The sequence below is a fragment of the Pseudophryne corroboree genome, chromosome 7, assembly GCF_028390025.1.
Source record: "Pseudophryne corroboree isolate aPseCor3 chromosome 7, aPseCor3.hap2, whole genome shotgun sequence".
NCBI classification, from domain to species: Eukaryota; Metazoa; Chordata; class Amphibia; order Anura; family Myobatrachidae; genus Pseudophryne; species Pseudophryne corroboree.
The window spans coordinates 83,757,848-83,785,652 of record NC_086450.1 but is presented as its reverse complement, the minus strand read 5'-3'; the positions used below and the strand labels follow the sequence as shown (position 1 = coordinate 83,785,652).

Here is a 27,805-nt window from a genome sequence, read left to right as displayed (position 1 = left end):
ACCAACTTACTCTGATGGGAATATCTCACTGTTATACTATGCTGCAAGGCCCCTCCTGAAGTCTGTTACTTGATATGTGAGTACCTTGCTGAAGAAATTTACCTTGTGTTCCTCTAGTACTTGACCTCATATCTTCTCTCATATCAGACTTTTCTCTGCAGAACCCTTCACGTGAAGCCTGTGTACTCATGTTTGGATAATGGTATGATGCACTGCGGCCTCTCTATACCTCCACTCGGGGTTACTATGCATATATAACCTCTCCATACTGGAACCAGCATACTAGCTTATCCGCAGGGACTGTGACACATTTCCAGCCTCTCTCCTTTTATTCCTATTTCACATATCTGTCCAAATTATCCATCTGGAAATGCCTCCTAAAAAAAATCAAAGGCGCACTCCCGCCACCAGTGTCCTTTTCTAATCAAAAGAGTGTCCATGCCTCAACCTCATCTACTGGGGGCCACACTCCACCAGGTAGATCTGAACACACTGTGGAAGGCGCTGCTCATTCTTTAGCGGTCCCCGGAGTGGACCCCAACTCCACAGACCCCCTCACTGTCAAGACTTTGTGTCAAGTCCTTGCGGCCTTTAAATCTGAGCTCACCCAGAACCTCTCTGCTGCTATACGTGAAGTTAAAGTGGAATTATCTGCTATAGGAGACAGAACGAACCACCTTGTGCGCAAGATGGAAGAACTGGTGTCTTCCCACAATAAGCTTATCTCCACACATGACCAGCAGCAAGTTGAACTAGAGGCGTTTAAGGATAAAATGGCGGATATCGAGGACAGATCAAGACGGAACAATATCAAGATCCGTGGGATCCCAGACTCGGTGGCTAATTCAAAACTCCTGGACTATGCCATGCAATTGTTCTGCAAACTACTCTCAAAGATGGAAGATAGGGATCTACTCACTGACCGGATCCACTGCCTTCCTAAGCCGCGGTCAGTCTCTGCTTCATACTCAGGAGATACGCTCCTCCGAGTTAATTTCTTTACGACCAAGGAGCAGATTTTGCAGGCCGCAAGATCTGCATCTGACTCTGATGCTCTTGGAGGTCTTCAAATATTTCCGGACTTCTCCGCACTGACTATCTCTAAACGCAGATCCCTTGCTCCTATCACAGAGGCACTGTGTTCTCAGAAAATCAGATACAGATGGGGCTTCCCAGTGAAGCTGATTATCACGCACGAGAATTCCTCATATGTAGTGTCTAATGTGGACACAGGTATCAAGCTCCTCGCTGATTGGGACATCTCCGTTAAAGTGCCTTCTGCATCAAGGAATCACCCCTCGCCTCCGAAGGAGTGGTCAACCTCTTGATCCACTGTTTCAATGTCCCTTTCATGTGGTCTCCGAACACTCTTCTTACTCCTTTGTGGTCTCCGACCTCTCAAAACTCAGTTTTGTCACGTGAGTTCGTATAATGTATTCATGTTTGCTTTTGGTTCCTTTGGTTACTACATATGTCACACTGTTTATTTTGTCTTTTAATAGTTTGCTTATATGTTTCTTTTTTTACTATATGTTGAGGGTACATTATTGAGTTTACATAGTAATAGGATATATAACTACTTGTGCCCCAACTGTTGATCCTACATAGGATGTAATTCAATATTTTCTATATACATGTACTTTGGTTGCCCCTGAGTGGTGTTGCTAACGCCACACCTCTGTACTTTTCCTACTGCATATTTGTCCCCTGCAGTAGTAATGCGGATCCGATATACTGGGCCCTTTTGTTTTTTTTCCCCCAATTTTCCTCCTATTTTCCCTTAGTTTGTCCCTTCCTTTGTCCCTGTCTGTCTACCCCTCCCCTTTAGAATGTAAGCTCTCACGAGCAGGGCCCTCTTCCCTCATGTGCTTACCCTTTTCTTACTTTAATAATCTTCAGCTGCACCAAATCCAGCAGTCTTCTGCCACCTGATACTTATTCCAGTGTCATCTGCTGATGTAGCTATGTTTATTTACCCTGTATTTGTCCTATATTGTCGTCAACTGTAAGTTGCTGTTTTCCTGTTTGATTATTTGTTTATGTACTCTGTTATTGGGCGCTGCGGAACCCTTGTGGCGCCATATAAATAAAGGATAATAATAATAAATAATAATAACATGGGATGTCAGATGCCTTCACATTTTCTATCTGCTGTGCTATCAGTAAGCCTTACTTTTTTCTTTGTTTTTTTCTGCTGTAAATGGTACGGGTTTATTCACTGAATGTTAAGGGGTTAAATTCCCCTAATAAACATACATTAGCGCTCTCTACCTTTCACAAACATACAGCTGACATTGTAGCCTTACAAGAAACCCATTTTTCATCGACAGGACCCCCCACTTTGAAAGATAGATGGCATTCAGTTGGTTTCTTTGCAAATGGCCCCTTCAAAAGAAACGGAGTGGCCATTCTTTTTCGGAGCTCCGTTTCCTCTGACTTACATTCTCAAACAGCTGACAAAAATGGTCGCTACCGTATTTTAACTGCAAGACTAGAAGATAAACTGGTCACAATAGTATCCCTTTACGCTCCAACTCCAACCAAGTCCCGTTCCTAAAAAAACTCTGTTCAGCTATAACGAAAGTCCGTCAAGGCGCTCTAATTGTTATGGGTGACTTTAATTTAGTGTTGGACCCGAAATTAGATAGATCCTCCCAGCCCATTTCTCAGACAGCTAAATCGCAGATTGACCCTTCCTTAGCTTTTCGCAACTTACTTGCGGAGTATGATCTATACGATCTCTGGAGAGTTCAGAATCCTTCTGGGCGTGATTATACCTACTTCTCACCAGTCCACAATTCTTACTCTCGCATAGATGTCATATTATGTGATAAATGGACTTTACAGCTTTCGGGCCAGGTTGAGATTTTGCCTATTTCTTGGTCAGACCATGCTCCACTTCTCTGGACATGGAATATTTCCCGTCAATATATTCCGCCAAGACCATGGCGCCTTTCCCCACATCTCCTCTCAGACCCTACTTCTAAGAAAGCAATTATTGATAGCATCTCTATGTATATTGATAACAACTTTCCTTCAGATACCTCCATCCGAACTTTTCGGTGCGCACTTAAGGCGGTAGTATTGGGAACCGTGATTCAAGCTGGCACTAGAATTAAAAGACAAGCTGTACAGCAACAAAATTACTTAGAGACTAAACTTAAAGAAGCTGAGGACAAAAATAAGCTCCATCCCTTTAGATCCCTTCACAAAGAACTAGATGATATTAGAAGTCAACTCCAAAAACTCCTTCTTAAACATACCCAATTTGCTTTAAATTGGTTAAAGCAGAAGATCTATTTGTATGTTAACAGATCGGGTAGACTGTTGGCTCGCAAACTCCGTGCACTCCAGGCCAGGAATAGGATCAAATTCCTGATCTCTCCCCACGGTGATAAATTGTCCAACCCATACGATATAGCAAATCAGTTCGCAAAATACTATACTAATTTATACAACCTTGCGTCTGACCCTTTAACTTTTCAACCCACTCTTGATTCTGTACAATCCTTTCTAGTGGATATTAACCACCCCTCTCTTAAAACAGACCAACTAGAATCATTGACTGCCCCATGGACTTCTCAGGAGGTAGAAATGGTGTTGAAATCACTCCCTCGTGGTAAAGACCCTGGCCCGGATGGTTTCATTAATGAGTTTTATGTTTCTATGAGCAATCATACGTCCCATACCTTAACTTCGCTATATAATGAAGTGTCTTCTCTTGGCGCATTTCCGAAGGAAATGTTGGAGGTCCAAGTAATAACCATTCATAAACCAGGTAAAAACCCAGTGCATTGCTAAAATTATAGGACTATTGCTCTCTTGAATGGAGATGTTAAAATATTCACTAAACTTATTGCTACTCGCTTGAATTAATTTTTACCATCCCTGATCCATCCTGACCAGGTTGGATTTGTACCTGGTAGACAGGCCTCTGACAATACCCGTAGAGCACTTGATATAATTGATTTTATTACTCCCAACTCTGGCTTTCTTCTCCTCTCTTTAGATGCAGAGAAAGCCTCTGATAGGCTGAATTGGATCTGTATGCGCTTGGTTTTGTAAAAGTTTGGTTTTACTGGTCTAATTCTTTCTTCGGTGCTAGCTCTATATAGTTCTCCCTCTGCATGGGTATTTAGCAATGGCTTCCTGTCCGATATATTTCCAATTACTAATGGGACAAGGCAGGGCTTCCCTTTGTCACCCTTAATATTTACTTTGGGCATTGAGCCTTTTGCTGAAAATAATTGTATGTCCAGTGGCTTCCCAGGGGTGTTGATTGGCAATTATTCACATAAATTATGCCTGTTTGCGGACGATTTGATTTTTTTCGTCATGGATCCGCTATCCTCTCTCCCATGCTTACATGATTTGTTGCAAAAATATAGTGTAGCATCATACTATAAAATGAGTGCGACAAAAACAGACGCTCTCCCTATTAATATCCCAGCCCCGATACTATCTACCCTTAGCTCACACTATCCATATAATTGGCGCTCTGCTTCCCTTCAATACTTAGGGATCCATATTCCTCCCTCTACTTCCTCTGTCTTTGAAGTCAACTTACCCCCTTTACATGACAATTTTCTAGGTCTGACTAATTCATGGTTATCTTATGATATCTCCCGGTTAGGCCGCCTAGCGGCTTTCAAAGTGACTCTCCTGCCCAAACTCATGTATTTATACCACACTATTCCCTTCTTATTACCCAAAAAGTATTTAGATACAGTAAGTGTCATTCTATCCTATTACGTTATGTGTGGAAAACACACCCGCCTAGATTAGCCCGAACCAAAATGATTTTGCCTGTAGAAATGGAGGATTAGGTATGCCTGACTTAGTTCTTTACCAGGAGGCCTGTGTATTAGGTCAGCTCAAACATTGGTTGGATGTGTCACCTGAAGCGAGTTGGGTGTCCATAAAATAAGTAAGAAGTTCAGTTTTTACTTTAGACAACCTTCTTAAACTACAACCGAGATTACGACCCTCTTTCTTAGCCCTTCTCCCATCCGTACAAACAACTTTGAAGATCTGGGACAAATTGATATGTCGTATCCCTGCTCATTTATTTCCCTATGCTTCAATTTCATTGCATGCTTTAGCTAAACTAATTCCTAATCTTAATCTTTCTATATGGTATGCTTGCAATGAGTGTTTTAGGTAATCTTTTGGATGGTAATAATATCCTTCCATTTTCTGTACTGCAGTCCCGTTTCACCCTCCCGAGTAAGGAATTATTTCATTATCTTCAGGTTCAGCACTGGTACAAAGGTTTACCTAAACAAGTGGGGGCTATGTGTTCAATGACTCAGGCCATTTTAGCGCGTCTCTTCCAAAGTAACTCAGAGATATATCTTTTTTGGTACAAGACTCTGGGGGTCATTCCAAGTTGATCGCTCGTTGACGATTTTCGCAACGGAGCGATTAAGGCTAAAATGCGCATGCGCATGGTACGCAGTGCGCATGCGCTAAGTATTTTAACACAAAACTTAGAAGATTTACTCACGTCCGAACGAAGAATTTTCATCGTTGAAGTGATCGGAGTGTGATTGACAGGAAGTGGGTGTTTCTGGGCGGAAACTGGCCGTTTTCTGGGAGTGTGCGGAAAAACGCAGGCGTGCCAGGTAAAAACGCGGGAGTGTCTGGAGAAACGGGGGAGTGGCTGGCCGAACGCAGGGCGTGTTTGTTACGTCAAACCAGGAACGAAACGGCCTGAGCTGATCGCAATCTGTGAGTAGGTCTGGAACTACTCAGAAACTGCTAAGAAATTTCTATTCGCAATTCTGCTAATCTTTCGTTCGCAATTCTGCTAAGCTAAGATACACTCCCAGAGGGTGGCGGCCTAGCGTGTGCAATGCTGCTAAAAGCAGCTAGCGAGCGAACAACTCGAAATTACCCCCTCTATTAAGCTTGATCCCTATTTCTAAGTCACATGCGCAGTTGAAATGGGAGGCGGACTTAGGGCTTCCACTGTCTGATGCTCAGTGGGAACAGATATTTACATCATCTTATCGTATGTCGAGGTACCTGAATTACACAGAGATGCATATCAAACTTCTAAATAGATTATACTTGACTACTGATAGACTACACACTTTCTGGCAATCCTGTACTAAGTACTGCTGGCGTAATTGTGGAGACGTAGGCAATATCTTTCATATTTTCCGAACCTGTCCCTCCATCCAAAATTTCTGGGTCGAGATATTAAAGTTGATTAACAAAGTATCGCACTTGTCATTAATCCCATCTCCAGCTTTAGCTTTACTACATATTTCCCTGCGGATGTATTATCTCATCACAGATATATGTTGGGACACATATGTATTGCAGCTAGGGTGGCGATAGCCAAACACTGGACGCAATCTTCCGCCCCTACTATAAGTCTGGTTATTAATAAGATACAATTCCACTTCACCATGGAAACAGAGTTTATGCCTTATTCCTCTTCATCTTCCTCTCCAATGGTTAAATGGATGCCATGGCATGAATATACTGTATGTCAGTAGGTGATGGTGCTTCACCCCCATCTTAACTAACCCTCCATACATCCTAATCTATTTACTGTCCAGTATAGACTTATAGTCTTGCATGATAAGCTATTTCTTGGTATAATTTACTGCTTAACTTATGTCTCGTTGACTATTCTTTTCCTGAAGTACTACAATTGCCTATGTTTATTTGACACTGTTATGTGTTTATGTTTGACATGTTTGGTCTGTATATGTCTAGATCCCTTGTCCCTGGTTCTGTATTCCCTCTCCTTCCTTTTTTCTTTTCTGTATCCCACCCCTTCAAAAATTGAAAACTGTATTTTCAAGAAAAATTCTTGGTGGGAAAAAAAAAATGTCTTTGTTCAGTAGGTCATTGCTCCTGTTGCCAGCAATTGGCCAGGTTTGGGGTCTGGGGTTTACGTTAGGGGCCATTTGGAATCTGTACTACTTCTGCTTATAAGAACTTGTAATGTTGTGCTGCTGTCTGTAAAACCTGGCCTGCAAAACCTGCATGTACTTTGTAACCTGCTCGTGGTGGAAATAAAGTGAGTTTGACTGTACGTCATCTATTTGGTTCTGTCACATTATATATAAACTGAAATTAAGGGGATTTAGTCTCTCCACCATACGTTTGTATTGATTATTAATTATTTTTTAGTGGTGCAGTTTCCGTAACATTTTTTAATGTCCTGTTCCAATCTGAAAACACCAATTTCAGCAGGGCACCAATTTCCTGTACCTTCAAGAACATGTGCTTGGAGAATTTCAAATAAAGATATTTAGGACGATGTCCAGATATGACGGCTCAGCTGTTGTCACTGTTGGGAACACTCTGACAGAGCCTGGGCATGCATAAATGTGGCTTGGAGCAACTGAAAACCAGTGTTGATGCCAGCCGAGTTCAGTCTACATGTGGGGGGAGGGAAAGTGCCAGGTCAGATAGACATAATGTTCCAGCAGTATGGAGAGATGCTTTGTGCAGCGTGGTGTCTAGCTCCTCCCATGCATGCACGTAACTTGTCACCTTAGTGCCGGCTGCCCCAGGTGCAAAATGGAATGTTGAGGGGTAAGGAAGGCAATGAGCTTTGTTGTTCCTGACACCCTCATCACTGTTATGTGAAATTGTCAATACTTAGCTTTCACCTGGTATAATATTCTTCAGCCGAAAACACTTCAGTGTATAATGAAAAGCCATTATATACAGCAGCTTTTTTACATTTCAAATACTATCTAACGCATATACTGTGTATCTTATGTGATGTAACTTTATCCTGAGGTTACTGTATGAATAATTATAATTGGTGACAGTGGGGATCTGAACAATTTAATAACTGAACGTGATGATTAATAAAAAAAACTTGCCTGAACAGCAGCTTTGATAGAAGCCTGTGCCAGTGATACGACAATAATAGCTATTCCCAATGCAAAGAATTGGCGTATTGTGTTGGGAGCAGTGATGTGCGGTGGGGTGAGGCAGGTGAGGCAGAGCCTTTCCTGTCATACTAACGTTTGTGCCAGAGGTTTGACTGTATAAAGTATATGAAAAATACAAAGACTATGTTTGAAATATCTTCTTTGCATTATTCTAATAATTTTTATAGCCAAAACTCTGGAGTAAAAAGTCTATGGTAGGTGAGGCAGTGCCTCACCTGTGTATCCTTTCCACACATCTCTAATCAAAACTCACCCAATTTCCAGGAGTTTTTACTGCTGCACCTGTGTATAATGCCCAGATGTACATTTTGGCTCATATATTGCATGTACATCTAGCTCTGGTGCTAGCCAGTGCCTCCTGAGCTATTTAGCTCACCACACGTGCCTGGTTGGGAGGCACTCAATTTACCGGCTGTCGAGATCCCGGCGCTCAGCATACCGGCGCTCGGATTCCGACAACTAATCTCCCTCTTGGGGTGTCCAAGACACCCCTGGAGGGAGAATAAATAGCGTGGTGCTAGGCGTGCCGCCGTGCCCGCAGCAAGCCTGCATGGGGCTCTTTTGCGCACGCCCTGCTGCCGGCATTCCGGCGGTCAGGATCCCGGCGCCAGTGTGCTGGGTGCCGGGATCCCGACAGCCAGCCAATCGTAGTACACCTTATTGTGTTAGTAGGGAGGGGAAGAGCATGGAGGCTATTGGGTAGGCCTCTATGGCAGTTATTCTCAAACTCGGTCCTCAGAACCCCAAGTCACCCGGCAGGTGCACTGTGTATCACCAACTGTCACATTTTAAAAATACACAGGTGACCTGGAAAACATACACTGTGTGGGGTCCTGAGGACCGAGTTTGAGAACCTGTACTCTATAGTGATGCTTAACACAGAGGGACAAAACAGCCAATGCCACCTTCAGATTAGCTATCAGGGGCAAGCTCCAAAAAGGAAAGTATATAACTTGAAGCTTTGATTTCTACAGCCATTGTATTGTTTCAAATCTTGCAATGTGAACATGCCATGATATAGCAATCAGGGCGCCTACCATGACGGTCACTGTCAATCAACCAGACTTATATAACATAAGACCCACAAAAGCATTACATAGTGCACAATGGGATACGGTCATTAGGTCGACAGTCATTAGGTCGTCCACTGAAGGTCGACGTGCATTAGATTGACATGGTCAATAGGTCGACATTGTCATTAGGTCGACGTGTACTAGGTCAACAGGTCAAACGGTCGACATGAGTTGTTCACTTTTTTATTTTATTTTTTTATTTTTTCATACTTAACAATCCACGTGGACTACCATTGGAACAGTAATCTGCCCGAATGCGAGGGGACACGGTGCACTAATTGGGGTTCCCCGTCACTTTACGAAGAAAACGATGCCAAAAACAGTAAAAAAAACTACAACATGTCGACCTTTTGACCCGTTGACCTACATGTCGACCTAATGACCATGTCGACCTATTGCCCCTGTCGACCTAATGCATGTCGACCTTCCATGGTCGACCTAATGACTATCGATCTAAGTTGTGTCTATCCAACGACTCATACCCGTGCACAATAGCATATCACTAAGTTTACTGTGTTAGAGTTCGTCCAATTTTGTTATATAGACTGCAGTAAGATTAATAACATTGGCCCTCATTCCGAGTTGTTCGCTTGCAAGCTGCTTTTAGCAGCATTGCACACGCTAAGCCGCCGCCCTCTGGGAGTGTATCTTAGCTTAGCAGAAGTGCGAACGAAAGATTCTCAAAATTGCGAATAGAAATTTCTTTGCAGTTTCTGAGTAGCTCGGGACTTACTCTGCCACTGCGATCAGTTCAGTCAGTTTCGTTCCTGGTTTGACGTCACAAACACACCCAGCGTTCGCCCAGACACTCCCCCGTTTCTTCAGACACTCCCGTGTTTTTCCCAGAAACGGTAGCGTTTTTTCACACACTCCCATAAAACGGCCAGTTTCCGCCCAGAAACACCCACTTCATGTCAATCACATTACGATCACCAGAACGATGAAAAAACCTCGTAATGCCGTGAGTAAAATACCAAACTTCTTAGCAAATTTACTTGGCGCAGTCGCAGTGCGAACATTGCACATGCGCAATTAGCGGAAAATCGCTGCGATGCAAAGAAAATTACCGAGCGAACAACTCGGAATGACCACCATTGTCTATAAAGAATACAGAATATTTGATAAATTGAAGTTAATTAAAATAATTGCCACTTCAGCCTTCCAATTAATCATCTAACTAAGGAGGTCATTCCGAGTCGTTCGCTCTGAAAATTTCTTCGCATCGCAGCGTTTTTCCGCTTAGTGCGCATGCGCAATGTCCGCACTGCGACTGCGCCAAGTAAATTTGCTATGCAGTTTGGATTTTTACTCACGGCTTTTTCTTCGCTCAGGCGATCGTAGTGTGATTGACAGGAAATGGGTGTTACTGGGCGGAAACAGGCCGTTTTATGGGCGTGTGGGAAAAAACGCTACCGTTTCCGGAAAAAACGCGGGAGTGGCCGGAGAAACGGAGGAGTGTCTGGGCGAACGCTGGGTGTGTTTGTGACGTCAAACCAGGAACGACAAGCACTGAACTGATCGCACATGCCGAGTAAGTCTGAAGCTACTCTGAAACTGCTACGAGATGTGTAATCGCAATATTGCGAATCTTTCGTTCGCAATTTTAAGAAGCTAAGATTCACTCCCAGTAGGCGGCAGCTTAGCGTGTGCAATACTGCTAAAATCGCCTTGCGAGCGAACAACTCGGAATGAGGGCCCAAGTATTGGAAAACTGGGACTATTTGTAAATCTGGTCATTGATTAACTAAGTTATTCCTATGGTGCAGGTCATTTACAATGGAGAGGCAAAGTGAAATGTGTGTGTATACCTTGGAACTTTTATGTCTCTTTTGCTGTTGGCATTCCTTTGTGCATACTTAAAGAGTCAATACATTTGCTACTGTATGTAGTTTTGTTCGTCTGAGATAGGACTACAAGACTCACCTGCACACTGCATATCCAGGTGTACCATCGCGTCTAAACTGTCTTATGTGGCCTTAATTTTATCATGACACACATGTACAGTACTGACTATTACACAGTCACATGAGCCAAAGTTTGATACGGTGTCACATGAATACTTGAACTCGTCACAAACACAGGAAAAGAATGTAGTGACGGTGTTAGCACTAATATAACTATAAATATAACATTAGGATTGTGAACATGTCAACATGTTCACAATGTTGACATGTGAAATGTTGACAGGCTGCAACAGAGAAGGGTTAGGGTTAGGCTACGGGAGGGGACGGTTAGGCACTAGGGGAAGGGTTAGGTTATGGGAGGGTTAGGAACTACGGGGAGGATTAGTGTTAGGCAATGTGAAAAGAGGGTAGGGTTAGGCGCTAGGGGGAGGATTAGGAATAGGCAGTGGGAAGGGAGGCTGGGGTTAGGGTTAGGCTATGGAAGGGTTAGGGCAGGGATGGGGAACCTTTGACCATCCAGCTATTGTTGAACTACACATCCCAACATGCCCTGCAACAGTTTTAGCATGGCCAAATAGCAAAACTGTAGCAAGGCATGCTGGTATGTGTAGTTCAACAACAGCTGGAGGGCTAAAGGTTCCCCACCCCTGGGTTAGGGTAAAGCAGTGGTAGGGGGATTAGGGTTAGAAAATAGGTGGAGGGTTAGGCTATGGGAGGGTTAGGAACTAGGGGGAGCATTAGTGTTAGGCAGTAGGAGGGAAGGTTAGGCACTAGGGGGAGGATTAGTGTTAGGCAGCGGGAGGGAAGGTTAGGATAAGGGACTAGATGGGGGGTTAGGGTTACACAGTGGGAAGGGAGGTTAGGGTTAGGCACTAGAGGAAGGGTTAAAGTTAGGCAGTGGGAGGGAAGGTTAGGGTTAGGCACTAGAGGGGGGATTAGGGTTAGGCAGTGGGAAGGGAGGTTAGGGTTAGGCACTAGGGGGAGGATTAGTGTTAGGCAGGAGGGAAGGTTAGGGTTAGGCACTAGAGGGGGGGGTTAGGGTTAGGTAGTGCGATGGGAGGTTAGAGTTAGGCACTAGGGGGAGGATTAGTGTTAGGCAGTGGGAGGGAAGGTTAGGGTAAGGCACTAGAGTGGGGGTTAGGGTTAGGCACTAGAGGGAGGGTTAGGGTTAGGCAGTGGGAAGGGAGGTTAGGGTTAGGCACTAGAGGGAGGGTTAGGGTTAGGCACTAGAGGGAGGATTAGTGTTAGGCAGTGGGAGGGGAGGTTAGTGTTAGGCACTAGAGGGAGGGTTAGCGTTAGGCAGTAGGAAGGGAGGTTAGGATTAGGCACTAGAGGGAGGGTTAGTGTTAGGCAGTAGAGGGAGGATTAGTGTTAGGCAGTGGGAGGGGAGGTTAGTGTTAGGCACTAGAGGGAGGGTTAGCGTTAGGCAGTAGGAGGGAAGGTTAGGATTAGGCACTAGAGGGAGGGTTAGTGTTAGGCAGTAGGAGGGAAGGTTTGGGTTAGGCAGTAGGAGGGAAGGTTGTTAGGGACTAGAGGGAGGGTTAGGGTTAGGCAGTAGGAGGGAAGGATAGGGTTAGGCACTAGAGGGAGGGTTAGTGTTAGGCAGTAGGAGGGAAGGTTGTTAGGCACTAGAGGGAGGGTTAGGGTTAGGCAGCGGGAGGGGAGGTTAGGGTTAGGCACTAGAGGGAGGCTTAGGAATAGGTAGTGGAAGGGAAGGTTAGGCACTAGAGGGAGGGTTAGGGTTAGGCAGTGGGAGGGGAGGATAGGGTTAGGCACTAGAGGGAGGGTTAGTGTTAGGCAGTAGGAGGGAAGGATAGGGTTAGGCACTAGAGGGAGGGTTAGTGTTAGGCAGTGGGAGGGAAGGATAGGGTTAGGCACTAGAGGGAGGGTTAGGGTTAGGCAGTGGGAGGGGAGATTAGGGTTAGGCACTAGAGGGAGGGTTAGTGTTAGGCAGTAGGAGGGAAGGATAGGGTTAGGCACTAGAGGGAGGGTTAGGGTTAGGCAGTGGGAGGGGAGGTTAGGCACTAGAGGGAGGGTTATTGTTAGGCAGTAGGAGGGAAGGTTAGGGTTAGGCACTAGAGGGAGGGTTAGGGTTAGGCAGTGGGAGGGGAGATTAGGGTTAGGCACTAGAGGGAGGGTTAGTGTTAGGCAGTAGGAGGGAAGGATAGGGTTAGGCACTAGAGGGAGGGTTAGGGTTAGGCAGTGGGAGGGAAGGATAGGGTTAGGCACTAGAGGGAGGGTTAGGGTTAGGCAGTGGGAGGGGAGATTAGGGTTAGGCACTAGAGGGAGGGTTAGTGTTAGGCAGTAGGAGGGAAGGATAGGGTTAGGCACTAGAGGGAGGGTTAGGGTTAGGCAGTGGGAGGGGAGGTTAGGGTTAGGCACTAGAGGGAGGGTTAGTGTTAGGCAGTAGGAGGGAAGGTTAGGGTTAGGCACTAGAGGGAGGGTTAGGGTTAGGCAGCGGGAGGGGAGGTTAGGGTTAGGCACTAGAGGGAGGATTAGTGTTAGGCAGTAGGAAGGGAGGTTAGGGTTAGGCACTAGAGGGATGGTTAGAGTTCGGCTACAGGAGGGAAGGATTAGGCACTAGAAGGAGGATTAGGGTTACACTGCTGGAGGGGATGTTAGGGTTATGGGATAGGTATAACCACTGCCGGAAGCATTGCAGGATCTGCTGGAAGCAAACATGCTGTCACCCACAAACCTGGAACACAATGCTGGAGCCGCTGTACCTGCAATAACAGGTAAGTCATCGCTAGACCACCAGGAACCTTTTGTCAACATTGTAATCATCTCAACATTTCATCAATGGAGACAGGATGTCCACATGGTCAATTATTGACATGCCAAGCATAAAAACCTGCTGCATGTTGACCATATGAATATGCTGAAAAAATATACCGCACCTCCTTCTTACCATAATGTGTATGCTAAGTCTTCACTTTTATGCTTTCAGTGAGATAAGTATAATACTTACAAAGTGCACTCTGACAATCACTGTCATTTATGATATGATATCTATATAATAATCTCCTAAAGTCTGTCCCATCTCCAATTTGCATGCGCAGTGAGGGTAGGAGTGGGACAGAACTGCTTACAGAGAGGGGGCAGGGAGGGACAGAGTGGGGGCAGTGCTGAGGACAGAGAGGGGCGGGACAGAGCTGCTTACAGAGAGGGGGCAGGGAGGGACAGAGTGGGGGCAGTGCTGAGGACAGAGAGGGGGCGGGACAGAGCTGCTTACAGAGAGGGGGCAGGGAGGGACAGAGTGGGGGCAGTGCTGAGGACAGAGAGGGGCGGGACAGAGGTGCTTACAGAGAGGGGGCAGGGAGGGACAGAGTGGGGGCAGTGCTGAGGACAGAGAGGGGCGGGACAGAGCTGCTTACAGAGAGGGGGCAGGGAGGGACAGAGTGGGGGCAGTGCTGAGGACAGAGAGGGGCGGGACAGAGCTGCTTACAGAGAGGGGGCAGGGAGGGACAGAGTGGGGGCAGTGCTGAGGACAGAGAGGGGCGGGACAGAGCTGCTTACAGAGAGGGGGCAGGGAGGGACAGAGTGGGGGCAGTGCTGAGGACAGAGAGGGGCGGGACAGAGCTGCTTACAGAGAGGGGGCAGGGAGGGACAGAGTGGGAGCAGAGCTGAGGACAGAGAGGGGGCGGGACAGAGCTGCTTACAGAGAGGGGCAGGGGGGGACAGAGTGGGGGCAGTGCTGAGGACAGAGTGGGGCGGGACAGAGCTGCTTACAGAGAGGGGGCAGGGGGGGACAGAGTGGGGGCAGTGCTGAGGACAGAGAGGGGCGGGACAGAGCTGCTTACAGAGAGGGGCAGGGGGGGACAGAGTGGGGGCAGTGCTGAGGACAGAGAGGGGCGGGACAGAGCAGCTAAGAGAGGGGGCAGGGATTGACAGAGTGAGGGCAGAGCTGTGGACAGAGAGGGGGCGGGGCAGAGCGGAGCAGTGGGGAGAATGAGGTGTCTTGACATCCGCCGGGTCCCTAGTATATCAGCAATCTCCTAATAATAATTCTGTCTCTGTCACATCTAGTCAGTGTCACAAAACAATGCTCAGAATTTCTTGGTAGTAGCCTACCACTAACTTTTCATTAGTACACAAACAAGTGCACATTGCAGAGTTGTCATACTTTCATATACATGCTTTGTCATGTATGAAAACGTGGTAAATTAGAAAGCTACACACTATGTATTGCTGATTATACCTTAGTACTCTGTGCTTAAATGAAGTGAGAAAATGAAATCACCAATGATCATAGTGAGTGCGTGAATATATACATACAGATTACCTAATTGAGCTGATGCACACCCCACTATAATCAAGTATGAAAATACTGTAGTAAGTCACTTATACTACAGCAAGCTATATGACAATGCATTTTGTCAACTGATATTATATATAATCCTACAAAACAGATCTTTGGAAGTGGAAATCTCTCTTGTTTTTGTTTGCGCCTCTATGCATTATTATAGTAGCATGAAAGGTTCTGACGAAACCTCCCAGCTTATTGAATCTGCTCCATAATATTCATATGAATATATCTGTGAAATGATCAGATAAACAGAGAGTAACTAAAAATGCCTTGTCCCATAATAAAATTATAATAGAGCCCACTATGCACTTACAGTTATACCCACCACAACGCCGGCTCATTCCACAGTCAGTATCACGCTTCAAAAAAAGGGGCGTGGTATACAGAGAAGGGGAGTGACCACACAATAGTACATATGGTACAAAGCAATAACCCTATACTGTAGATAGGTATACAGGGGGTCTCGCCTCATACAGTACAAATGGTATATAGGAATAACACAATAGATAGGTATACGGGGGGTCTCTCACATCAAACAGTACAATGGTATATAGGAATAACACAATAGATAGGTATACATGGGGGTCTCACATTATACAGTACACATGGTATATAGGAATAACACAATAGATAGGTATACAGGCAGGTCTCACATCATACAGTACACATGGTATATAGGAATAACAATAGATAGGTATACAGGCAGGTCTCACATCATACAGTACACATGGTATATAGGAATAACAATAGATAGGTATACAGGCAGGTCTCACATCATACAGTACACATGGTATATAGGAATAATACTATAGATAGGTATACAGGCAGGTCTCACATCATACAGTACCCATGGTATATAGGAATAATACTATAGATAGGTATACAGGCAGGTCTCACATCATACAGTACACATGGTCTATAGGAATAACACAATAGATAGGTATACAGGGGGGGTCTCACATCATACAGTACACATGGTATATAGGAATAACACAATAGATAGGTATACGGGGGGTCTCTCACATCAAACAGTACAATGGTATATAGGAATAACACAATAGATAGGTATACATTGGGGTCTCACATCATACAGTACACATGGTATATAGGAATAACACAATAGATAGGTATACAGGGGGTCTCACATCATACAGTACACATAGTATATAGGAATAACAATAGATAGGTATACAGGCAGGTCTCACATCATACAGTACACATGGTATATATGAATAACACTATAGATAGGTATATAGTAGGTTTTGCCTCATACAGTACATATGGTATATAGTAATAACCCTATAGATCGTTATATAAGGGGATCTAACCTCATAGAGTACATACGGTGTGTAACAATAGCACTATAGATAGGTATGGAGATCTCTCCCTGGCAGAAGAATGGGACATATCATTCTCATGGTTGTCGTGACTGTGATCCATTGCCATGGACACGGGCACCTTAGAGGCCAGAGTGGGGATGGCGTGGAGCTTCTGTATGTGGGGAGAGTTCAGGTGCCAGGCAGCCCTAGGGAGGCGCCCGCAGATAGAAGGGCACAAGTACACAAGGGATGACTCCTCTCTGCTCCGCCAATCAGCGTCCCGGAATCTAGCGGAGGCTAATCCTGATTGATGGCTTATGCTAAACAATATTCCCGGTCAGTACCTGCACCAATCAGAAGCCTAATCTCTCATAGGGCACACTGCGGCCGTGGCAATGTATACTGTGGGCACAGGTTTCTACAAATCACTTTAGTCTCTGCCTGCTGCAATGTATATTAGTAGCAGTGCCAGGTGCAGCGATACTAATCTACTTTGCAGTGGGCACTAGGCAATTAGAGAATGCGGCGTCCAGTCCCGCCCACAGTGAATCGTTGCTCGTGCGGTGGCACCAGCCGCACCACCCTAGCTACGGCCCTGTATTAATGTTACTGCATGGATACATTTGCTGTTTTATCTACAAGTGAGTTTTAAAGGTGAGTAGGAAAGATACTGGGATATGATGGACCAATATGTACATAAAGCTTGCTATATCTATGACAGTAGCTAGACATTAAACAGCATCATTTACATACTTTTTAATTTTTTTGTTTTCACTATACAAAATGATTCCCCCTCTGTATTACTGACAGAGCATAACACGCTACCTGCACATGAATGCTGAGAAAGAACATTACGTTCACTTACCTCTGCATCGAAGCGAGGATCCTGATAGGCATCACTGATGTTTACTGGAAGACCCGTGGAAGCGACTAGCTCAGCTATGCTGTTATTTATTAACCAGTCGGAATATGAGGATTTCTCTAAGCTGTCCTTAAAACTACGGGAAACATTAGAGAAAAAAGAAAAACATTGTAAGACGATTATAAGTAAATGGTCATATAAAGGTTTCATGCATACATTGTGCGAGTGTGCCTGTTTGTGTGTGCATATAATGGTCATATAAAGGTTTCATGCATACATTGTGCGTGTGTGCCTGTTTGTGTGTGCATGTGTGTAGTACTTTCACCTCATAGCCATCCAATTACATTACATTATATTATAAATGCTTTCACACTGTCTGATGCTACAGTACTATAGACATATCAAATAATCAGAATTTTACCACCGCAAGACCTAATTCTGATTGACGCTGAGACTTAAATGTGGTCGCATTCGGAATGCTACAGTAATGTGAGTAGTCGTCGTTATTCTGAGTCGCACAGATCTCTGAGACTACACTAGCACAGCTGTCATCACTATTACCATCACTTACAGCATTGCTGGGTACAAGAGACCTGTCTGAAATATGCGTCCCATTAACATATACATATGCATGACTGAGAATATGGAGTAACTCCGGCTAGCCACTCCCATGTGACTGTTTCCCGCATATGTGCAGTTGACACCCAGAAATGCCAATTTCACATACACAGAGAAACACCCAAGATCTGTCTGACTCCGAATCGCTTGGAGATACACAAAGATGTTCAGTACATGTTCACCAGTTTGATATAAAAAAAACCTAGCGCGATGTGTCCACTTTCGGACTTGCATACACCTCAGATCAGGCCCACAGCCCTTTATTTAATAACTTTTTCTTTTATGACCTCTCTTATTCATTTTTATTTCTCATTATATGCTCTTCGTGTCTGCATTATAATATTCAGATGGGATCCATTCACTATACCAGCGATCGGGATGCTGTCAGTCAGTATGCAGATGATGGAATCCCGACACTGGTTAGAAGACCGACGCCGGAACTGTGACATAGATTAAAATGCCGGCGCCGGAATCCTGACTGCCGCCATCCCAAACATAAGTATGATGGGCTGGGTTAGGGTCTGGCTACAGGAGGGGTGGGGGGGAGTAGGTTTAGGCTTCGGGGAGCGGGGGTTAGGCACCATGGGGGGAGGGTTAGGTTTAGGCTGCTAGGGAGTGTGGGATAGGGGTAGGCACCACCGTGGAGGATTGGGTTAGGCACCACCAGGGAGGGTTAGGTTTAGGCTGCTAGGGAGTGTGGTATAGGCGTAGGCACCACCGTGGAGGGTTGGGGTTAGACACCACCGGGGAGGGTTATGTTTAGGCTGCTAGGGATTGTGGGATAGGGGTAGGTACCACCGTGGAGGGTTGGGGTTAGGCACCACCTGGGAGGGTTAGGTTTAGGCTGCTAGGGATTGTGGGATAGGGGTAGGTACCACCGTGGAGGGTTGGGGTTAGGCACCACCGGGGAGGGTTAGGTTTAGGCTTCTAGGGAGTGTGGGATAGGGGTAGGCACCACCGTGGAGGGTTGGGGTTAGGCACCACCGGGGAGGGTTAGGTTCAGGTTGCTTGGGAGTGTGGGATAGGGTTAGGCCCCAACGTGGAGGGTTGGTGTTAGGCTGCTAGGGAGTGTGGGATAGGGGTAGGCACCACCGTGGAGGGTTGGGGTTAGGCACCACCGGGGAGGGTTAGGTTTAGGCTGCTAGGGAGTGTGGGATAGGGGTAGGCACCACCGTGGAGGGTTGGGGTTAGGCACCACCAGTGAGGGTTAGGTTTAGGTTGCTTGGGAGTGTGGGATAGGGGTTAGGCACCACCGTGGAGGGTTATGTTCAGGCTGCTAGGGAGTGTGGGATAGGGGTAGGCACCACCGTGGAGGATTGGGTTAGGCACCACCAGGGAGGGTTAAGTTTAGGCTGCTAGGGAGTGTGGTATAGGGGTAGGCACCACCGTGGAGGGTTGGGGTTAGACACCACCGGGGAGGGTTATGTTTAGGCTGCTAGGGAGTGTGGGATAGGGGTAGGCACCACCGTGGAAGGTTGGGGTTAGGCACCACCAGTGAGGGTTAGGTTTAGGTTGCTTGGGAGTGTGGGATAGGGGTTAGGCACCACCGTGGAGGGTTATGTTTAGGCTGCTAGGGAGTGTGGGATAGGGGTAGGCACCACCGTGGAGGATTGGGTTAAGCACCACCAGGGAGGGTTAGGTTTAGGCTGCTAGGGAGTGTGGTATAGGGGTAGGCACCACCGGGGAGGGTTGGGGTTAGGCTGCTAGGGAGTGTGGGATAGGGGTAGGCACCACCGTGGAGGGTTGGGGTTAGGCACCACCGGGGAGGGTTAGGTTTAGGCTGCTAGGGAGTGTGGGATAGGGGTAGGCACCACCGTGGAGGGTTGGGGTTAGGCACCACCAGTGAGGGTTAGGTTTAGGTTGCTTGGGAGTGTGGGATAGGGGTTAGGCACCACCGTGGAGGGTTATGTTTAGGCTGCTAGGGAGTGTGGGATAGGGGTAGGCACCACCGTGGAGGATTGGGTTAAGCACCACCAGGGAGGGTTAGGTTTAGGCTGCTAGGGAGTGTGGTATAGGGGTAGGCACCACCGTGGAGGGTTGGGGTTAGGCACCACCGGGGAGGGTTAGGTTTAGGCTGCTAGGGAGTGTGGGATAGGGGTAGGCACCACCGTGGAGGGTTGGGGTTAGGCACCACCGGGGAGGGTTAGGTTTAGGTTGCTTGGGAGTGTGGGATAGGGTTAGGCCCCAACGTGGAGGGTTGGGGTTAGGCTGCTAGGGAGTGTGGGATAGGGGTAGGCACCACCGTGGAGGGTTGGGGTTAGGCACCACCAGGGAGGGTTAGGTTTAGGCTGCTAGGGAGTGTGGGATAGGGGCAGGCACCACCGTGGAGGGTTGGGTATAGGCACCACCAGTGAGGGTTAGGTTTAGGTTGCTTGGGAGTGTGGGATAGGGTTAGGCACCACCGTGGAGGGTTAGGGTTAGACTGCGGGGAGGATTTGCATCAGACTTCGGGTGGAGAGGGTTAGGGGGTATTGGGGAGGGTTAGGGAGGTAGGGGATCGGTGTAAGTATACTTACTGAGCAGGTGTCGGGATCCTGTATGTCAGGATGCCTCTGTCGGTATTCTGACCACTGGCATCCAAAGCACTGGGATCCCGATACCAACCTATTCATATGTCTGATGATGCTAGGCAACAGATGGAAACCTGTGCTGTAGAGCACATTTGATCAAATCCCATCATTTAGAACTGCATGAGGACACTGTAACCCACAAGTTGTGTAGCCACTGATAATACCACTATGGTAAATAATATTTCTATTCAATATTTTGAGTTATATAGTATTTGCAATAATAGCAGATACTGAATCTTAGATTCAGAAAACTAAATGACAATATTAAAAAACCTGAAATATGTTTAAAAACACCAGTGACGCTTTGCAGGTAATAATGGGATCATTTCTAAAATACTGAAGTAATGGACTAATTACCCTCATTAGGGGCTGAAGCAGCGTTGAAGGCAAGTCAGCCGCAATTACTCTGTAAACAGCTGGTAGAAGACTCCGGATTTACATAGAAAGTTTACTGTGTCCTTAAGTGCCCTGGACAGCACCAAGTCACTGAGATTATTCAACAGTGAAATATGTGTATAAGTATAGTTTCCTCATCTTGTTCTGTCACATGAAAGTGTAAAGATAAACATGCTCAGATAGATTTAAGTGCGCACATTATCTGTCTCTTTAAAAGATCCAACTGGAGCAAGTATTTTATTAACTGGCCCATAAATGGTAGAATAGTTTGTACACCCATTTTAATAAAATACTTTTTTTCCCCCAACATTATGATTCCTGTTAAACAAATTAGCGTCTCATGAAGAATGGGTGCATGGGGGTATCTGTAATGGGTACAGGGTGTGCAGAGCACACAGGCCCCTGAGTCTAGGGGAGACCACAACGCACACCCTGCACCCATTCAAAATACACACCTCTCCACCTGCGTTGCAGGTATCACCAGAAACATGGTGCAGATGGCATGCTTTCGGAAATCTGTGCAGGTGCTGTACAGAAGTCACCAGGAAAATGGCACTCACGCCATTTTCCCCGCAGATCAGCCCATGAGCAGTATACTCTGACAAGTTTCAAAGTCTACTTCTGAAATCAACCAATAAGAGAGAGGTGGGAGGAGATCACGCAGAGGGCCCTCTCCTCTCTTGTTATCCATATTAGTTGCTGACACCAGAGATATCCCCGTCCATGTTGATGTAAAGACTACTGCTTGTTTATTTTATATGTATATATATATATATATATTAAATATAAGGTTGTCAGAAATCATTTCAGAACTCTGTATCATAGACACAGTACATGTACTTCACTTACAGCCTTGTGCTTTTACATTAATAATCTTTAATACACTTATATTTAACAGCAGGCGGTACATCATTGCATATATAAAACAATACACCATTCTATTTTTTAAACAAGTGAAAAATAATTTCCGCTGCATGATTAATACAGTCACCGGATAAATGTTGAAGACATTTAAACACTTGTTACATTGCTTTCACATAATACTAATGTGATAAAAAGAACTCGACTAAATTCTAGCAACCTGCCACATAGTATTGTGAAAACTGCACTGACTGATGAGTAGTGGATTATGTAAGAAGCTACTATTCCTGGTTTGGTTCACTGCTGTTATTATGCCCTAGACAATATTTATCTGCACTTTACATAGTGCTATACTACTGTTGTTTATAGAGATGTTGAGGCTGTGACAATGGGGTATATTTACTAAGCTCCCGATTTTGACCGAGTTGGTGTTTTTTCATCAAAGTGTCATCTCAGGAATTTACTAAACTCAAATCTCGGCAGTGATGAGGGCATTCATATTTTTTTTGAAGGCAAAGAAAAAAAATACGAATGAATACACCGTCGGTCAAACACGCCAGTTATTTTATACAACTCGGTAATTTACAAAAAAATTGAATTCACAATCACTGCCGGCAATAGCCAAACACTGCGGTGAAAAAATACAAATCGTAAAAAAAGCAGCTTTCAAAAAGACCTGCTTTTTTTTACCGTGTTCTGATAGGCATGCACGGATCCATGATATTCGTGCATGTTTATCAGTGGGAAGGGGTGTGAAAGAGTTCAAAATCAGGAAAAAAAATTGCGTGGGGTCCCCCTCCTAAGCATAACCAGCCTCGGGCTCTTTGAACCGGTCCTGGTTGTAAAAATCCGGGGGAAAAATTTTAACAACCAGCACCAAGCTCTGCGCCTGGTCCTGGTGCAAAAAATATAGGGGACAAAAGACGTAGGGGTCCCCCGTATTTTTAACACCAGCACTGGGCTCCATTAGTCAGAGAGGTAATGACACTTTTATATTGGTCCCTGCGGCCCTGGCATTAAATCACCAACTAGTCACCCCTGGCTGGGGTACCCTGGAGGAGTGGGGACCCCTTAAATCAAGGGGACCCCCTCTCCAGCCACCCAAGGACCAGGGGTGAAGCCCGAGGCTGTCCCCCCCATCCAAGGGCGGTGGATGGGAGGCTGATAGCCTTTTGGGTAAAAAAAAAAATATTGTTTTTTGTAGCAGAACTACAAGTCCCAGCAAGCCTCCCCCGCAAGCTGGTACTTGGAGAACCACAAGTACCAGCATGCGGGGGGGGGGGGGGGACAGGCCCGCTGGTACCTGTAGTTCTACTACAAAAAAATTCCCAAATAAAAACAAAACACACACACCGTGAAAGTAAAATTTTATTAAACATACATGCACACTTACATACATACATACTTACCTATGTTGACACGAAGCAGTCGGTCCCCTTGTCCAGTAGAATCCAGGGGTACCTGTAAATAAAATTATACTTACAAAGAATTCGGTGTAGATCGGTCCTCTACATATAAGTTATAATCCAGGGACTTGGTAAAATAAAAAAACGGAATACCCGATCCACGCACTGAAAGGGGATCCATGTTTACACATGGATCCCCTTTCCCTGACTGGCGGGACCCCCCGTGACTGCTGTCAAAGAGGGTACCTTCAGCCAATCAGGGAGCGCCACGTCATGGCACTCTCCTGATTGGCTGTGCGCTCCTGAACTGTCAGTCAGGCTGCGCACTGTAGATACAATGTAGCGCAGAGGAGCTCCATTATATCCAATGGTGGGAACTTTGCGGTCGCCAAACAACAGGCATCGCCGGTCAGCGACAGGCTGGTGTGAAAATTCTAATTGCACAGCCATTCACATGCTGATTGACAGCAGGAAGCTGTTTGTGGGTGGCAACTGACTGTTTTCTAGGAATGCCAGGGAAAACGCAGGCGTGCCCAAGCGTTTTCAGGGAGGGTGTGTGACGTCAGCTCCGGCCCCGAACAGCCCGTTCTGATTGCACTGTAGGAGTAAGTCCTGGACTGCGCAGAAACTGCACACACTGGTAAAAATCATTTAAAGGTGAGTGTGGTGTGGACGGATTTGCAGCTGTCCGCTGACTGAGGGACATTTTGCAGCTCAGCGTACACATGCGATCACACACCAAAATATTACCCAGGTTCTTTCATTGGTAATTTATATATCTACAGAGTATCAAGTCGCTAGAGATATTTTTATATCTTTAACATGCCGCTTATGCTAGTGTCACACACATCTAAATTTCAGCCTGAAAAGCTTAGGATACTGAAGGTTCAATTGTGACTAACACAGCGGAGAGGAATCTCGTTTTTTCTGTAACGCAGAGAGTTCTTCACCAGCCAGATTGCATCAGGCAGTACGGATGGTGTAATGGTTAGCATTACTGCCTCACAGCACTGAGGTCATGGGTTCAATTCCCACCATGTCCCTAACTGTGGGGAGTTTGTATATTCTCCCCGCACTTGCGTGGGTTTCCTCCGGGTACTCCGGTTTCCTCCCACAACCCAAAATATACTGGTAGGTTAAGTGGCTCCCAAAAACATTAAACCTAGCCTAAGTGCGTGCGTGTGTGCGCGCATGTGTGTACATGTGGTAGGGAATATAGATTGTAAGCTCCACTGGGGCACAGGGACTGATGTGAATGGGCAAATATTCTCTGTAAAGCGCTGCAGAATATGTGTGCGCTATATAAATAACTGGAAATAAATAAATAAAGCTGTCTCCGCACAGCTGAAGTGTTCTGAACCATTATTATTATATAAAAGATAATGAATGGTAAAAAAAAGAAAAAGGACTGCACTAAAATTAGCCTAAAGTAATACAACAATAGAAAAAAAATCAAGTTGAAAAATTATTTTGTATTTTTTTATTTATTTATATAAAATAATAATAATAATAATAATAATAATAATATAGGCCTAATAATTTATAAAACACATCCAAAATTTGGCTAGCTAACATATATAACAATAAACTTGATCTACACACACGTTACAATATCTCTATCTATAAATAGATTTTCACTTATTACTGTAGGTGTATTAAATCATATACCTTTAACTAGATTAGGCACTATAATTGTTGATATTGGTACAGTACACTACATTTACAAGATGACAATTTTTTTCCTAAAATATTTTTACTTGTAGTTTAAAAGTTTTTATTGTCAATATATTTTGCAGTTTTGTGGGACAGCCATGGGCACCATAAGGGTTCCTAGTCACGCAAGTTTATTTTAAGGTAGTTTAGAGGACAATTACATTATAAGATCACAAACTAAATGTAATATATATAAAATTATATAATCAACACACCTTCCTCACAGTGCTAAAAAAGAGGAGGGCAGTACTAATCCTTCCCCTCTAAAAATGCAATATAATATAGTGAATATTTACTTGTCACAGTGCTGTGAGTGTTTCCAAATGATGATCATTGTAAAAACTTCTATAAATATACACAATAGTGCATTACTCTAATAAATGTAAAAAAAATACAAATACCCTGGTGCTTAAATAAATAAGAAAAGTGATCTCCCTATTCCAGGGGCTGGACTGCACAGCCTAATTATAATCACATTAAGAGGTGCTGCCATGCAGAGAATTGTAGTGCCACACAGATAAAAGACAAAATGACACAGGTGCACACTCTAAACACTCAGAACATTGGCAATTATAACAATTATAATACACACTGCAATTTACATGGAGTAAAATTGAGGTTCTTAGTATCATTTTTGGCCAACAAATATGGGCACACCTACCACGGCCAGGTGACCTCATTAGGTGGGCCCCTTTCTTTCTTAGGTTCAAGTCCAGAGCATGGGAACCCTGGGCCAGCACAGCCCAACCTATCCAAGCCATCACACTAGTGAGAAGTAGCAGTTTAAGTGTTAGAATATGCTACATTAATAAGAAGTAGCAACTCAGTACTAAAGGTGTTACATAGGTTTGAAGTAGTTATTAGGGTGTTAAAAAGAGTTACATTAGTGAAAAGTAGTTTAGTTACTAAAACATGTTAAATTAGGTGTTTCAACCATGATGCTCCAAAGAAGCCTGGCCACACCAACCCAGAGGGTTCCACACCCCAAACCCATTCCTAACACTGACATATTATATCAGTTTATCCAGGACTTACCATTCATAGTGCCTATTCCAATATGTAGTCTGCAAATGCAAAGACCCTATACTAATTAAAAACAGGGCAGGTGGGAGGGGTGCTAGTCCAAGGTGCAAGTCTAAGCTGAAAGAGTCTCCGCCTTCAAGTGTACACTTATGTACATTATAAATAATATATGGGAGGGTGGACTTCACACCCTAATTCTAAACATAGTAAGATGTCATACCATGCTGAGACTTCTAGTGCCACACTGAAAAAGAATCCAGGTGTACACTCTAAACACTAAGAACACTGCCAGTGATAATTATAATACACTGTGCAACTTAACATGGAGAAAAATTTAGATTCTTGGTATATTTTTTGGCCAGCAAATATGGGCTCACCTACCACTGCCATATCAGGGTCTTTTTATGGCCCTCCTTTCAATTCGAGATGGAAGATTGCCCACAAATACAATAAAAAGAAGGTAAAAAAAATCTAGTGCAATACTCTATGTAACTTAGGTTCAATATACAGGTACAGGTTGAGAATCCCATATCCAAATATTCTGAAATACGGAATATTCCGAAATACGGACTTTTTTGAGTGAGATAGTGAAACCTTTGTTTTTTGATGACTCAATGTACGCAAACTTTGTTTAATACACAAGTTATTAAAAATATTGTATTAAATGACCTTCAGGCTGTGTGTATAAGGTGTATATGAAACATAAATGAATTGTGTGAATGTAGACACACTTTGTTTAATGTACAAAGTTATAAAAAAAATATTGGCTAAAATGGACTTCAGGCTGTGAGTATAAGGTGTATATGAAACATAAATGCATTCTGTGCTTAGACTTAGGTCCCATCTAGTGATGTGCACCGGACATTTTTCGGGTTTTGTGTTTTGGTTTTGGATTCGGTTCCGCGGCCGTGTTTTGGATTCGGACGCGTTTTGGCAAAATCTCACCGAAAATTTTTTGTCGGATTCGGGTGTTTTTTTTTAAAAAAAAACCCTAAAAAATAGCTTAAATCATAGAATTTGGGGGTCATTTTGATCCCATAGTATTATTAACCTCAATTACCATAATTTCCACTCATTTCCAGTCTATTCTGAACACCTCACACCTCACAATATTATTTTTAGTCCTACAATTTGCACCGAGGTCGCTGGATGGCTAAGCTAAGCGACACAAGTGGCCGACACAAACACCTGGCCCATCTAGGAGTGGCACTGCAGTGTCAGGCAGGATGGGACTTCAAAAAAATTGTCCCCAAACAGTACATGATGCAAAGAAAAAAAGAGGCGCACCAAGGTGGCTGTGTGACTAAGCTAAGCGACACAAGTGGCCGACACAAACACCTGGCCCATCTAGGAGTGGCACTGCAGTGTCAAGACAGGATGGCACTTCAAAAAAATTGGCCCCAAACAGCACATGATGCAAAGAAAAAAAGAGGCGCACCAAGGTCGCTGTGTGACTAAGCTAAGCGACACAAGTGGCCGACACAAACACCTGGCCCATCTAGGAGTGGCACTGCAGTGTCAGGCAGGATGGCACTTCAAAAAAATTGTCCCCAAACAGCACATGATGCAAAGAAAAAAAGAGGCGCACCACAGGTATAGAATGTAGATGGATAGTATACTTAATGACGACACAGAGGTAGGCACAGCAGTGGCCTTCCGTATCGTACTGCTATATATAGTATACTGGTGGTCACTGGTCAGCAAAACTCTGCACTGTACTCCTCCTATATAATATTAATTATACTGGTGGTCCCCAGTCCCCACAATAAAGCAGCACACTGAGCACAGATATGGAGTGTTTTTCAGGCAGACAACGTATACTGGTG

General features: G+C 44.8%; 1 protein-coding gene across 4 annotated transcripts in view; it reads right to left on the bottom strand.

The window, feature by feature from the left end:
* PDE11A (phosphodiesterase 11A) overlaps positions 1–27,805 on the bottom strand; it is a 1,092,065-nt gene that overhangs the window by 486,470 nt on the left and 577,790 nt on the right. For all 4 annotated transcript variants that reach the window (XM_063933388.1, XM_063933389.1, XM_063933390.1 and 1 more), the window contains exon 6: positions 17,396–17,528. In XM_063933388.1, coding sequence (XP_063789458.1) covers positions 17,396–17,528 — 133 coding nt within the window. The remainder of the gene's footprint in view (positions 1–17,395; positions 17,529–27,805) is intronic.